Raw genomic sequence first — 14,160 nt, 5'->3', positions numbered from 1 at the left:
GAGTAATACTCAGGTATTAAAACTGATGAATTCATGAAATTCTTAGACAAATGGATGGATCTGGAGTATATCATCGTGAATGAGGTAACCCAATCACAAAAGAACACACATGCTATGCACTCACTGATGAGTGGATATTAGCCCAGAAGCTCAGAATACCCAAGATACAATTCACAGACTACATAAAGCTCAAGAAGAAGGAAGACCACAGTGTGGATACTTCGGTCCTTCTTAGAAGGGGGATCAAAATACCCATGGGAGGAGATACAGAGACAGTTTGGAGAAGGAACTGAAGCAAAGGCCATCTAGTGACTGTCTCACCTGGGGATCCATTCCATATATACAGTCACCAAACCCAGACAGTATTGTGGTTGCCAACTAGTACTTGCTGACAGGAGCCTGATATAGCTGTCTCCTGAGAAGCTCTGCCAGTGCCTGACAAATACAGAAGTGGAGGTTCACAGCCATCCATTGGACTGAGCACAGGGTCCCCAATGGAGGAGCTAGAGAAAGGATAAAAGGAGCTAAAGGGGTTTGCAGCCCTATAGGAGGAACAACAATATGAACCAACCAGTAACCCCAGAACTCCCAGGGACTAAACCACGCAACAAAGAGTACACAAGGAGGAACTCAAGGCTTCAGCCGCATATGTAGCAGAGGATGGCCTTGTGGAATATCAATGAGAGGAGAGGCCCTTGGTCTTGTGAAGGCTCGATGCCCCAGTATAGGGGAATGTTAGGACAGGGAAGCTGGAGTGGGTGGGTTAGTGAGCAGGGGGAGGCGGAGGGGATATGGGGGGAGGTTCAGAGGGGAAATGAAAAAGGGGATAGTGAAAGGACCTTGATATAGCTGTCTCTTGTGAGGCTATGCCGGTGCCTGGCAAACACAGAAGTGGATGCTCACAGTCATCTATTGGATAGAACACAGGGCCCCCAATGGAGGATCTAGATAAAGTACCCTAGGAGCTAAAGAGGTCTGCAACCCTATAGGTGGAACAACAATATGAACTAACCAGTATTTCCAGAGCTTGTATCTCTAGCTGCATATGTAGCAGAAGATGGCCTAGTTGGCCATCATTGGAAAGAGAGGCCCCTTGGTCTTGCAAATTTTATATGCCCAGTACTGGGGAACACCAGGGCCAAGAACTGGGAGTGGGTGGGTAGGAGAGCAGGGGTGGGGAGGGTATGGAGGACTTTCAGGATAGCATTTGAAATGTAAATGAAGAAAATACCTAATAAAAAATTGGGAAAAAAATTTGAAATGTAAATAAAGAAAATATCTAATAAAAATATACAAGTGATAATAATTTTTAAAATGTCAATCTGCAGGCAGCTCAGTAAACCGGGGCATTCAAGAATCACAGATGGAAGTATATTAAATCACCAAATAAAATATTAAAGAGTAACTTATTTCTGCCTCCTAAGCCAGCTGTGCACAAATGACTAATTATAGAGGCCCTGGTTAGCTGGAGAAACAGTACACACCTATGGATACATATGAATAAACTTAATGTTACTACTAATGGGAGAAACCAATATCTCCCCACTACCTGCCACAATACTCTGAAAACAATACATCACCCATGTTGTTTCCCGGCCAAAAATATTTAACCTCAATCTAATCATGGGGTGAGGATCAAGCAAATCTAAATCCAGTACTATTCAGTGAAGGAAGTGACCATGGAGCGAGTGAAATATCAGTGCCCTGGGCTGTACTTGGAAAAGGTGAACTCTCCAAAGCTAACAGAGGGGAAAGACACAGCAAGCAAGGACATCAAGTATAGAAACAACAAAAAAAATTATGAAACCGAGACAAAGATGTGGCTGGGACAAGGAAATCTGCATGTTAAACAATAAAGCCATATTAATGTCCTATCTCCCGTGTGATATTGTATTTTGGTTATTTAGAAAATTTGACTTTCACAACATGGCATGGAGGCCCATATCTATAATTCCAACTCTTCGGAGGTTGAGTCAAGAGAATGGAAAGTTCAAATCCAGCTTGGTCACCACAATGAGTTCTCCTCTCAAGAAAACAACAAACCTCAGACTAACACTTAGAACACCTGTCAAGCTATCTATCGGTTGATTGATCGATGGATGGATGGATGGATGGATGGATGGATGGATGGATGGATGGATGAATAGATAGGTTCAGAGAACCCTGGCAAGTACAAATACATTCCATCTATAATCTAAAAAGATTTCACCTTTTACCAGTTTAGTGCAGGGAAACACACACACACACACAAGATTGTATGGTGTTAGTTCCTAGATTTAAAACGATTGATCACAGTAAATTTAGAGAATAAACACATATGATTAATAAAAGAATTCTATTTTAAATTTATTAACAAGGTAAGAGGCTTTTTCCTACATCTGTTCCTTCGAGCTCCCTCAGCTCCCAGAGTCCATAGTTTATTCTGAAGCACCATGAGAAGAGACATAAGCTTTTTGCTGCCTCCTGTTCTCCTACCCCTTTCCTCCCTATTATTTGGTGTCAGAAGGTGCTGTGGCCTTAGGCTGAGTTCTCCTAGAAACAGAGCAGCCCTCACAGGGATTTGCCCCAAGACGCTTTTTAATGAGCTCTGCCTACTTCTTTCTTTCTTCCCTTTCTGGAGACCATAGCTGGGGTTGGTAATGGCATGTAAATGAGTTCTGAGCACTGACTAATTAGAGAGGGCCCCTGGAGAGGAGCCAGCTGTTGGTTGTAAAAGGAAATAAAATAACAGGTCACAGCAATAAGTCAAATCTTTTCGAAGCTGATTTCTAGGCATTTTTCCTTGCAGGGAATACTAAGCAAACAGAGGAGGCAGTGAAGACCCTCAGATAAAGGGAGAGGACAAAGACCAGTCACTGTTCTGGAATCTTCCCCTGGAATTCCTTTCTAAAGCAAATCTGAACCCGTGTGCATGTGCGCGCATGCACACATACACACACACATTTTGAGTGCTATCTCCATTTGTATTTTTACTCTAAATTCATAATTTGACATTCATTAAAAGTAAAAATAAAGTTGGTTTTCTTATTTTCCAGGGAAGTGTACACTCCCTCTGTTCCGTTCTCTCCAGTACTTTCTTTCTGTCTTTCTCCGGTCTCAGTTTCTCTACTAATCAAATCAATTAGGCATTTACTATATTTGGCTTTGACCCAATTCTCTTGAAAATCTCTTCCATTGCCAAGATGTTAGACGTGAAGAAACTAAAGCTACATGAGATAAAGAAAGGGGATCACTGGCCAAAGGATCTATGGTCAAAGGACTCATCCATCTAAGGAGACCTTCTTTACCTTTCCCATGCCAAGGACACCACACTGGGACCGTTCTCACAGTTCTAAACCAGTGATGGCATCTTGGGAGCTCTTAACAATGGCTGTCACTGTATGAAGTTTTTGCTTTTATTAATTTTTTTCTTCATTTTGAAGACAGGAGTCTTACTCTATATAGCACAGGCTGACTTCAATCTCCCAATTCTCCTGCCTCAGCCTTGTGAGTACTGTGATTTTAGCATGTACCATCATGCCCAGCTTATTTCGAAAATTTAAAACATCTTTATTTATTTATAGGGCAGATACAACCCTTCACTAAAAATTTGCTTTTAATGTGTCTATAGCTGAAAAGAGTCATGTATCTTTCTTCACTGGGTGAATTACCATGATGTAAGTTCCAGAACATACAAGATCATAGATACAAACAGTTTCAAAAATGTGGAGAATCTTGAGTGGTTACAATTGCATATGTGCACCGATGGGCATAAACTATTCTGTGCACATCAACATGCTAAACAAAATGTGTATGTGTGTGTGTGTGTGCATGTGTGTGTTTGATTTCTGGTAATCAAATGACTTTCTGTGAATTTTAACTCAGTTTTGAATCTTCACCCATGTTCAAGTCTTCCAGCCTGAAAGACACACTCTTCCTCCTCCTCCTCCTTCTTCTCTTCCTCCTCCTCCTCCTCCTTCTTCCTCAGTGGATTCCAGGTTCTTCTTTAGATCCTACATTGTAATCATTTAATTAATTACTTAAACAATTAGTTTACTTGGGTCCTTTACAAGGTCTCCAGAAGTTGACTGAAAGGCAGCTTCTAATGGTTGTATCTATAGGATAAGAATGAATGCTAGGTTGGGTCTGTACAGTTCTGTGGTAGAGTCCTTGCCTGCCATGTGGAAGACGTGGGTTCAATTCCCAGCACTTATAAAAAACAAAGGACAGATCAGTGCCAAATCTGGGTTCTTGTTACTTCTTGCTTCCTGCTTTATAGCTTTCAAATCTCCCATGATTGGTTGATTGATTGATTGATTGATTTCTGTTTCCAGTGTTTTCCTGTCCTTCTAAGTCATTTGTATTTGTTTAATTTTTCTCTACATTTCTCTGTCTCTATCTCCTCTCTCTCTCTCTCTCTCTCTCTCTCTCTCTCTCTCTCTCTCTCTCTCTCTCTCTCTCTCTCTTTCTGTGTGTGTGTGTGTGTGTGTATGTCTGTTTGTTTTTATTTTATTTTGCTTTGAGACAAGGTCTTGCTATATACTGAAGAATGGTCTTTAACTAGTGACCTGTCTGCCTCTGCCTCAGCCTCTGCCTTTGGCTTTCAGGGACTATGTGTGTGCCACCACATCCTGCTGGCTGATTTCTTGAAACTGGGATCTTTAAACAAGTCTAGTCTCTTTGCTTAGTACTTCAAGTGGAACTGCTTGGTAAGCTACTGTTCTGTGGAAATACTCCATTCAAAACTCACAGCTAAGAAATCTGCTGTAATTCTGGATCTAACAGAAATTCTCCTTGGATGAGGCATAGTATAAAGTCAAATCATGTACCCAGAATTAAAATGTGACCTGTGAGCATAGGTTGAAGACAGCATGGCTGACTATCTAGACAACAAGCAAACTGTAGAATCTAAACCCACAATAAAGAAATAAATGTGTAGTATTTAAAACCTCACAGTCCATTTATTCTGTCAGAGTCTCCAATCTAGGTAGGTCTAGAATGTCTCCACAGTAGAAAATTCAGGATCACATTTCAATATGAAAATTCTCATTTTGAAAGCATAAGCAACATGAAGCTCAGTAGAAATGTTATTCAAAACACAAGCTAAGTCATGTGGATTGGTGTCTGTAGCCCTACAAGATTTGCACTTATATAGGGCATTTGAGGGTAGGAAATTATTCCTTTTGGAGCTGGTGAGATGGCTCAGCAGGTATAGGCACTTGCTTGCACAGCCTGAAGACCTGACTTCAATCCCTAGAACCAACATGGTGGAAGGGAGAGCTGATCCCTGCAAGTTCTCCTTTAATCTCCCCCTTAACACATACACGTACACACACATTCATGCGCATGCACACACCTTACAAATAAACAAATGTTATTGAAGCAAGGAAATGATTTCTCGTGATAAATGATGGTCTTTCAATGTTTCATTTTTTCTTTTCCTTTGTTAGTATATATTAACTCTACAGAATGTTAGGTTTTATTATGACATTTCTTGCATATAATGACCTTGGCTCTGGCTCACCTCCTGTGAGTCTCTGTGTCTATCCCATTAGTACCTGTCCTCCTCCCCCTTGTCTTCCTCCTCCACATTCTTCTTTCTCCTCTTTCACTACTCTTTAAAGGCTTGCATGTGCCATCTTTGGGACATATGAAGGAGCTACTTTGAGGTATGAAATAGGAGTGGCCATCTGAGTCACACTCTTTCCTTATTCTTTAGAGCTGTGACCTGTCATTCTTAAAAGGACTTTGTTGGCTCAAGCTCCACAACACAGTCCACTGCAGGGACAGTACTGGGACAGTCGAACATGTGAGGGTCCATCTTTACTTGTTGGAATTTAACACACTTATACTTGCACTGGAGATGATATCATGAACCATTAAATGTTTTTCAAATGTAATTTATCTGGAGTTGTGTTAGAGTTGATGTTTTCAAAGAATTAAACTTTACCAGCAACATTTCAGTCACAAGTGATTGTATCTTCAGGTCTGGATTGGTACCAATTGTCTTTTTCGTTTTCTTTCCCTAGATGGAAGATTCTAATGTAACCCCCTTTTTAGATGCTAAATTATAGGTTCAATATCTTCTTGACAGCAATGAAATCTTGCCATGAAGTTAACACACTAGTTCTTGGTGAGAATTCATACCAAACTGCCTTTGGGAAAACCATGGAACACAGTGGTCTGTTGTCTTAGGGTTTTCATTGCTGTGAAGAGAACCCATGACCAAGACAACTCTTATAAGGAAATCATTTAATTGGGCATGGTTTACAGTTTCAAAGGTTTAGTCCACTATCATCATGGTGAGAAACATGAGACCCTTCAGGCAGACATTGTGCTGGAGAAACCAAGACTTCTACATCTTGATGAAAGCATCCAGGAGACTCTGTTCCAAAGCCTGCCTACTCAGTGACACACTTCTTCCAACAAGGCCACACCTATTCCAATGAGGCCACACCTCCTAATAGTGCCACTTCCCATGGGTCAAGCATATTCAAACCACCATGTCTACTGTTTTGTGAATTTTCTGTATTTATTTTCTCTCCATTGACCATGACAAATAAGCTATGTATTATTAAAAGTATAGACTTGGCAATTTCTCCTGACTTCACAATTGTGACCAACATTGATATTGAGAAGGCAGAAGGCTTTCAACGTGGAGAGTTTGTGGAAAATGCAGCAGACCACCTTAGAAACCTGTGCTTTCTTGTAAAATGTGGTGGGCCACTCACCATACATACCCATTATTCTTGCACTGTAAAGAGTGGTGTATATGATATCATATCATCTTGCTCTTGAAAAAATGAAAAATTACTTTGGAATTATTTACTATTTATGCAAACATATAGCTTACTTTGATCCAGTCCACCCCACTCAATTCATTTTCCTTCCTCTCCAAATTCTCCCCTTACCCCCTTTTCTCCCTCAACTTCAGTTTTCCTCTTCCTCACTACTTCATCTCCCCTCTTTCTCCCTTTCAACTTCATTTCACTTCTCTCTTCACCTCTCAAATTTGGTACCTACTAAATTTGTTTAGTGTTTCCTGTGTGCAAAAAGGTTTAGGACCATTTATGGATCATGGGTAATAGTGTCTCAGAGCCTGCATCCCTGAAGAAAAGTGACTATCAGCCATCAACTGTCAATAGCACTCAACTTGGGAAGATTTCAGAGCCCTCCTTCATCTATGCTGGAATTCTGACTGGCTTAATCCTGTACAGGTCTTGTAAATACAGTTCCCAGCCTCTGTGAGTTCATGTATGGAATTGTCATACCCAGCAATGTTGTTTCACTACAGGTGTAATACCTCCTCTGGTTCTTACAATCTTCCTGTCCCCCTCTTTTGTGGGAAATAGAAACAACCTGGATATCAAAAATAAATATAGCAAAATAAAATAAAAATTTAGACAGAAGCTCAATCTGCACCTTGAACTCAGAGATACACCTGATTCTGCTTCCCAATTCAGAGATCAATGGTATGAAAATACTTAATGTTGCCCAAATAAAAGATTCTGCTAAGATTTCTTTATTTTATTCCTTGTGTTCACAAATGATGGGAATGCTGAATTTGAATTAGAGATTAAGGAAAATAAAAATTTCAAAATCCAAGTTTATGAATCATCCATGAATTCTATATAGATTCAATGAAAAGAACACTAGGATTTCCATATAAGATGAGGGATTCTGACTGATTTATATGCTCAGCAGAGACCACATGGCACCCTAGAAAGAATGGCTTGGCGTAAATCGATATACAATTGTACCATCATTCTATGACCTTCAATTGTGTTTTCAGACTGATGGGGTGGGGGGATTCTTTACTGCTTGTTGTATGGTTTTCAAATATGTGAATTGTTTGTCAAAGGCCTGAAACTGCTGATGATCTTGAATCATTTATTCTCACTCTGTCTAGCTTCTATCAGATAATTGGACTTCACATGTGGATGGAATTAAAATATCTACTTTCAGCCAGTGTTTACTGCCTCTGTGTGTTTTAGAATAGACAGCTTTTAACTCTCTCTCACCTTGACTTCTCAAACACTCATTTACTGAACCTGGCTTGGCTCCCTTCATGAAAGGTCCCCCTGAACCTTCTCATTGGCTTCACATGCTACCAACCAGAAACATAGGGATTCCTTTTACATCAGATTTTAGGGTGGTCTTCTTTTCAACTTTTCTACTTTTATAACCATGTTAAATTCCATCTTATCCTCTTCTTCAAGTTACATATTATCTTTAACTGGCCCAATCCCTGTCTATCCAATTGTTCAGATTTTAATGAAAGATGGTTTACAGATTCTTTGAGAACCTTGTGCACAGTGTTTCAGGTACAGAGGATGTAAAACTGGACCAAAGAAACATGTTCTTTATTTCATACATACATAGAAACATGGACACATAGTCACACACAGAGAGAAACTCAGACACACACACAACACACACAGACAAAGATGCATACACAGACACAGATGCATACAGAGAGAGAGAGAGAGAGAGAGAGACATACACACAAACCAAGATGCATCTATATAACAGACACACACATAAAACAGCACTCACAACAATGCATTATACAACACAGCACACATACACAGATGCACACATATACACACATAGATATACAGACACAGATGCATACATACACACACAGAGATACAGATGTGCATACATAACATACATAACATACAAGCACAGATGTATATCACACATACAGCACATACAAACACACAGATACTCAACAATGAACTACAACACACACAGAGATACATACACCCAGGGATGCACCCATATAACATACAGACACAGATGTGCACAAGCACATACACATAGACACACAGACAGAGATATAGACACACACACGCATACACACACACACACACACACACACACACCACCATACCACACAATCTAGGAAAACAATCTTGGACATGGAAATTTTCAGAGTGATGTATAGGATGGCAGGGGAAGAAAATGTTACCTTGTGCACTAATAATAAGGAAATGTCACCTCTGCCATGGTCATAGAGAAATGATGTTTAAATTAGAAATTAGAAAGTATGAGAGATCCGTGCATGGCTGGTATAGAAATTGGGACATGAGGGTGCACTTGCTTCTTCAGAGTCCAGAGAGAAGGGCAGCAAAGGAAAAGGAAGGTGCTACTGTAGTTCAAACCTCAGACAAGGCATTTGAAACCTCGTAGAGCTGCAGAGGCAGGCAGAATGGAAATATATGCCATCCTCATTGTGGGGGTGGAAGCAGCCTAAGGCCAGTGGAAACCATCAGAAGCAAGTTCAAACTGGGCAAAGCCCTTGAATTCACTCTTTCAAATGATTAGTCCAACCATGGGGAAAAAAAATGGTTTGAGAAAGAGCACAAGGCCCTGTCAGGAAACCATTGGTGGTGACTCTAGAGCCAGCTCAGAGTCAGCATGTGGTTCCTGCAGGAACATCAGAGTCCACGTGATCTGTCTGGTTCTCATTTACATGTTCCTGTACTTCTAAAATGCCTGCTGCATGCTTTTCATTCCTATGTACTTAATTCAAACCTCCTGTTTTTCTTGCCAGAAGTATTTCAACCTCCTCCACCCTATTCTAGTCAACAGCTAATCCCCCATGTCTCCCTTCAGGTCACATGCAGGTTTGCTGCCAGTGTTAGCCCTTAGAAACCCATCCACTTGCTGCCAAATGCATTGAAACCATGTCCGAGCTCCTCCTCTCTGTCCGCAGTCTCCATTGGATTGGCTCTTTGGAAGTTTCTGGTCTCCTCCACCTCATGAGTTGCTACCACACTCTCTTACCTTACTTGCTTCTTGGCTCATCAACTCACAAATGTCCAGATGTACTAATCCTTTCCCTCAACCCTAAGCAACTTTGTCTTCTGGCTTACTCATCAAAGCTCCCGTGTCTCAGATTCATGTCAGATCCAGTCTCCTCCAATTCCAGGTGCCCTGCCTAGAATTACCATTTTCCTCTCTGCTCATGTTCCAATCAATCACTTCTTACCTACCCACATCTTATCTCTTACTGTGGTATGCTTCCTACTCAAATCAGTGTGTCTGGGACAAGCTCTCTATCTGTTGTAAGTTCCTGAGGGGCAAGGAGGACATTAACAGTCACTTTTGTGTTACATTTTGTGACTTGATTGTTCTTTCCTACTGGGGAATCAACTAACATTAGTGAGCTCATGGGTAGACATAGATTGATAGATAGCTCTCGCTCTCCAACATGGAGAATGTCTTGGGCCATGAACCCAAATCACAGTCTAGCTCTGACATTCCAGATTCATCCCTCATGAATTTGTTGTTTGCAATATTTTTTTTTTATTTCTGATTCAGGCTAAATGGAGTTTCAAAAGGATTACCAGTTAATAATCTTATTAAGAAATGCTAAATTGTGTGGTGGAAGCTAAAACTCATTTGATAATCATCTACTGAATTCTGATTGTAAAGATGTGTGTGCATGTATGTGTGCATGTGTGTCTGTGTGTGCATGTGCGCATGCGCTAAGAATCAAACCTATGACCTCATGCATGATGAGTATATGATCTACCACTGAGCTCCATTTCAGTCCTGAACTATGTACCTGTCTCTGGGCATTCAACTGTGAATAAATCGGAACATTGTGATGAAAGCATTTAACACAAAATTTCATTCTCCATTTACTGAAGAATGTACATTTAGTAAACTGGAAAAAAAATTTCATCCTTTTATTAAGAATCTATGTGTCTACAATAACAATTGATGAAAAATGGGGGGGGCATGAATTTAAAGAAGAATGGAGAGAGATATAGGGGAGGGATTAAAGGAAGAAAAGGGGAGGGGGAAATATAGTAGTTAAAATGCAATCTCAAAAATGAACAACAAAAAATCTATGTGTCACTTAAATCAGTAGTGGGAAACAATCTGAAGTAGCCAAAGAGAGGTGTCTGTGGTAGACTTGTTCCCATTATACTAAAAATATACAAGCAGAAAGAACTCTAGGATGCTGTTGATTTATCTAAGTTATGATTATTACTATCATTTTACATATTCTATTTGGTGGCAGGCTCTACACTTGCTTTGTACACCAGGCTGGCCTCAAACTCACAGGATCTACTTGTCTCTGCCTCTGCCTCTGCCTCTGCCTCTGCCTCTGCCTCTGCCTCTGCCTCTGCCTCTGCCTCTGCCTCTGCCTCTGCCTCTGCCTCTGCCTCTGCCTCTGCCTCTGCCTCTGCCTCTGCCTCTGCCTCTGCCTCTGCCTCTGCCTCTGCCTCTGCCTCTGCCTCTGCCTCTGCCTCTGCCTCTGCCTCTGCCTCTGCCTCTGCCTCTGCCTCTGCCTCTACCTCTACCTCTGCCTCCCAAGTGCTGGGCTTAGAGGTGGGCACCATTACCACCTAGGTATTTTACATATTCTTTATCTCTGACTTTAATGCAACTCTAAGTTTTGTAACTTTCTTCTCCGTGTTGCTTTTCTCCTTGAGCTGGGAGGCACTGAGAGGAGGGTTAAGCCGTAATAACTACATTTATTGAATTCCAATATATCCAACATTGTATTAGACAGTACGGATATGAAAAATTTAATTCATGCTCTCAAACAGCTTTCAGAAGTGGTATTTTATAAAAGAATTGGATTGTGCCAGGGGAAACATTAGGAGTATGATTCTGAAGAGGAAAAGACATTCATAGGAAGCACTGGTATATTTTCATTTTCAAGATTAATTTAGAACCCATCAATGGCATATGCTAGATTTTTCTGAAGTACAAGTGAATGCTGACTAAAGAAAAACAGCATCAACTTTCAAAACACTTTAGGTTCGAGTATGGAATATGTAAGGGGAATTTGGTTGACAAACAGAAATTGTTAGAATATATATATATATATATATATATATATATATATATATATATAACCAAAAAACTTAAAGATCACTTTCCATGTTTCTCTAAATGCAGGTGATAAGATCAATAGCTTCAAATTTAACAAGTTTTATTTGTTTTGTTTTGTTTTTCAAAATCTTTTTTAAGAATTGCTCTTGTGGAAAACATTCCTGAAGGCCTTAACTACTCTGAAGATGCCCCGTTCCACTTACCGCTCTTCCAAGGCTGGATGAACTTACTCAACATGGCCAAAAAATCTGTGGACATAGTGTCTTCCCATTGGGACCTCAACCACACTCACCCAGCCGCATGTCAGGTAAGCCACACCCTCTATGCTTGTACTGGTTTTATGTGCATCTAACACTCCGTATTGTCCTTGCTCTCAACAAGACCAGACCAGCTCACTTTCCAAATCCCACCTCCCCCAAGAGCACAAGAGTTCTGTGTTTATCATTTATAGAGCTGTGCCATGGTTAAGCATGTTTCATTTCACTACTATGATCACTCCAGGTTTGTTCAGGGCTAGATCATGTTCCATCTTTGTCTATAAGAGGCTCTGTGTAGAGTGCTGTCGAGCAGCATGGCTTTGAGGATGCCACCCACATCATAGCACCTTCCTACAGCATGGCCTAGAATTCTGTGTTGTATAGTTTGCCAGCTTACACATCTATCTGCTTGCTGAGACATGCATTTGGTCCAGTTGTGTTATACAATTCACTTTCATGACTCTGAACTCCCTTTTTAAAATAACAAAGTCCAACATCTCAGGTTAGTTGGATATTTTTGGCTCTGTCACTTTTGTATAGAGAAGAAAAGGTGATTTCAAATTAAATACTCTGAAGGAAAAATGTAAAAGATCCTTATAACTTTAATGTCTTTTTCTTTATATTGGTAAGCTATGATGGTTTGCATTGAGCTATTACTCATGTATATGAATACTGGGCTATATTTAAATGCCCTGTATGGGTCCTGGGCCAAATCAATTTTGTTTCTTTGCATACAAATCATATTGACAAGGCTTATCATCACTCTTGATTGCTGTCTTGAAATGTGTTATTCATTCAATTATACCACTTTGGTTATTTTAAAGTAGTGGTTATCAGAAAATAAGTAAAAACAAACAAAAACCATAACAGTCATACTGAAGACTTTGAGTAAGCTTATTAAAAGTATATTGTGTTCAGCATGTTCCTACTTCTACCACTTTAAGCATATGTTTCAGGTTGTATTGTTACATAATGTATCATCCACAGCTTAGTACTTGGAAAACAAAGATCATCCACTTACTTGTGGTTCGGGGCAGGGTTTAGCAGACAAAAATCTATGCAGTGATTGGGGGATGGATTACCTGAGGCCAGAGGAGCCATACTGAATAGAATACATTCAGCCTCTCAACTGAGAGAGGGGGGACTGAAATGATGGCAATCTCTTGGAATTCTGTAAATGAACTTGAATTCTTTATATTGTGGTTGGACCCACAAAAGAAGAACAGAAGCTCAGAGACCTGTTAGCTTGAGATCTGGCATTCCAGAGTGCAGCATCTGTCCATCGTATTTCATTGGTTTAAGCAAGTCACATGCACAAGATACCAGGAACTGAGTGGACCAGCTGGTTGCAGTCTTTGGAAGTGATACAACACAGACCACTTTCTGACCACAGCAATTCGTTCTCTTCCACATGCAAAATACATATCAGTGCATCCTCAAATGGAATTAAATCCGTGGTATGAGAGCCTCACAGTTCTGGATCTACGTGTGGGATTCTCTTGCTCTGGAAACACATAAGTTTAAAAGACTGTTTATATGCCCGAAGGACACCCCAAACATGCAGTGTCGAGACAGAGATGAGATGATCATGGGCACTGTTGTTCAAAAAGGGGAAAAGGAGAATATGGACTAAGAAAGTTCATTCACCATTAGTCTGTGATGAGGCCAGATCCAGCCTGGCGCAAATTTGACTTTCACAACTTTAGAAGCACGAAAGTGTTCTAGGATCTAGCATCTAGCTGTGGCTTTTTTGTTATTTGTTTGTTTGTTTGTTTGTTTGTTTGTTTTGAGAAGGATAGCCTAGGTACCCCTGGCTGTCCTGGAACTTGCTACACAGACTTGGCTTGAGATCCTCCTGCTTCTGCCTCCCAAGTGCTGGGTTCAAGCTATGCGACCCCACCCTCAGCTAGGATCTAGTTCCTTACAAGTGGTTTCTAATCTGATCATTCCATATGCTGTGTATGGCTGTGTGTTTTTCTTTAATTGTGCAGTGAATAATTGAACCCAGGTCCTTGGACATGCCAGGGAAATGGTCTATTGTGAAGCCATACCCTCAGTCCATAGT

At 40.5% G+C, this 14,160-nt stretch overlaps 1 protein-coding gene across 3 annotated transcripts in view; it reads left to right on the top strand.

Annotated features, from left to right (window-relative positions):
- Pld5 (phospholipase D family member 5) overlaps positions 1-14,160 on the top strand; it is a 353,497-nt gene that overhangs the window by 187,039 nt on the left and 152,298 nt on the right. For all 3 annotated transcript variants that reach the window (XM_021158929.3, XM_021158940.3, XM_029483515.2), the window contains one exon: positions 11,977-12,145. In XM_021158929.3, coding sequence (XP_021014588.1) covers positions 11,977-12,145 — 169 coding nt within the window. The remainder of the gene's footprint in view (positions 1-11,976; positions 12,146-14,160) is intronic.

This window comes from Mus caroli, unplaced genomic scaffold (assembly GCF_978045245.1).
Source record: "Mus caroli unplaced genomic scaffold, Mus_caroli_1 scaffold_1, whole genome shotgun sequence".
NCBI classification, from domain to species: domain Eukaryota; kingdom Metazoa; phylum Chordata; class Mammalia; order Rodentia; family Muridae; genus Mus; species Mus caroli.
Note: the sequence above shows the minus strand (reverse complement) of the source record. Positions and strands in the feature narration are given on the sequence as shown.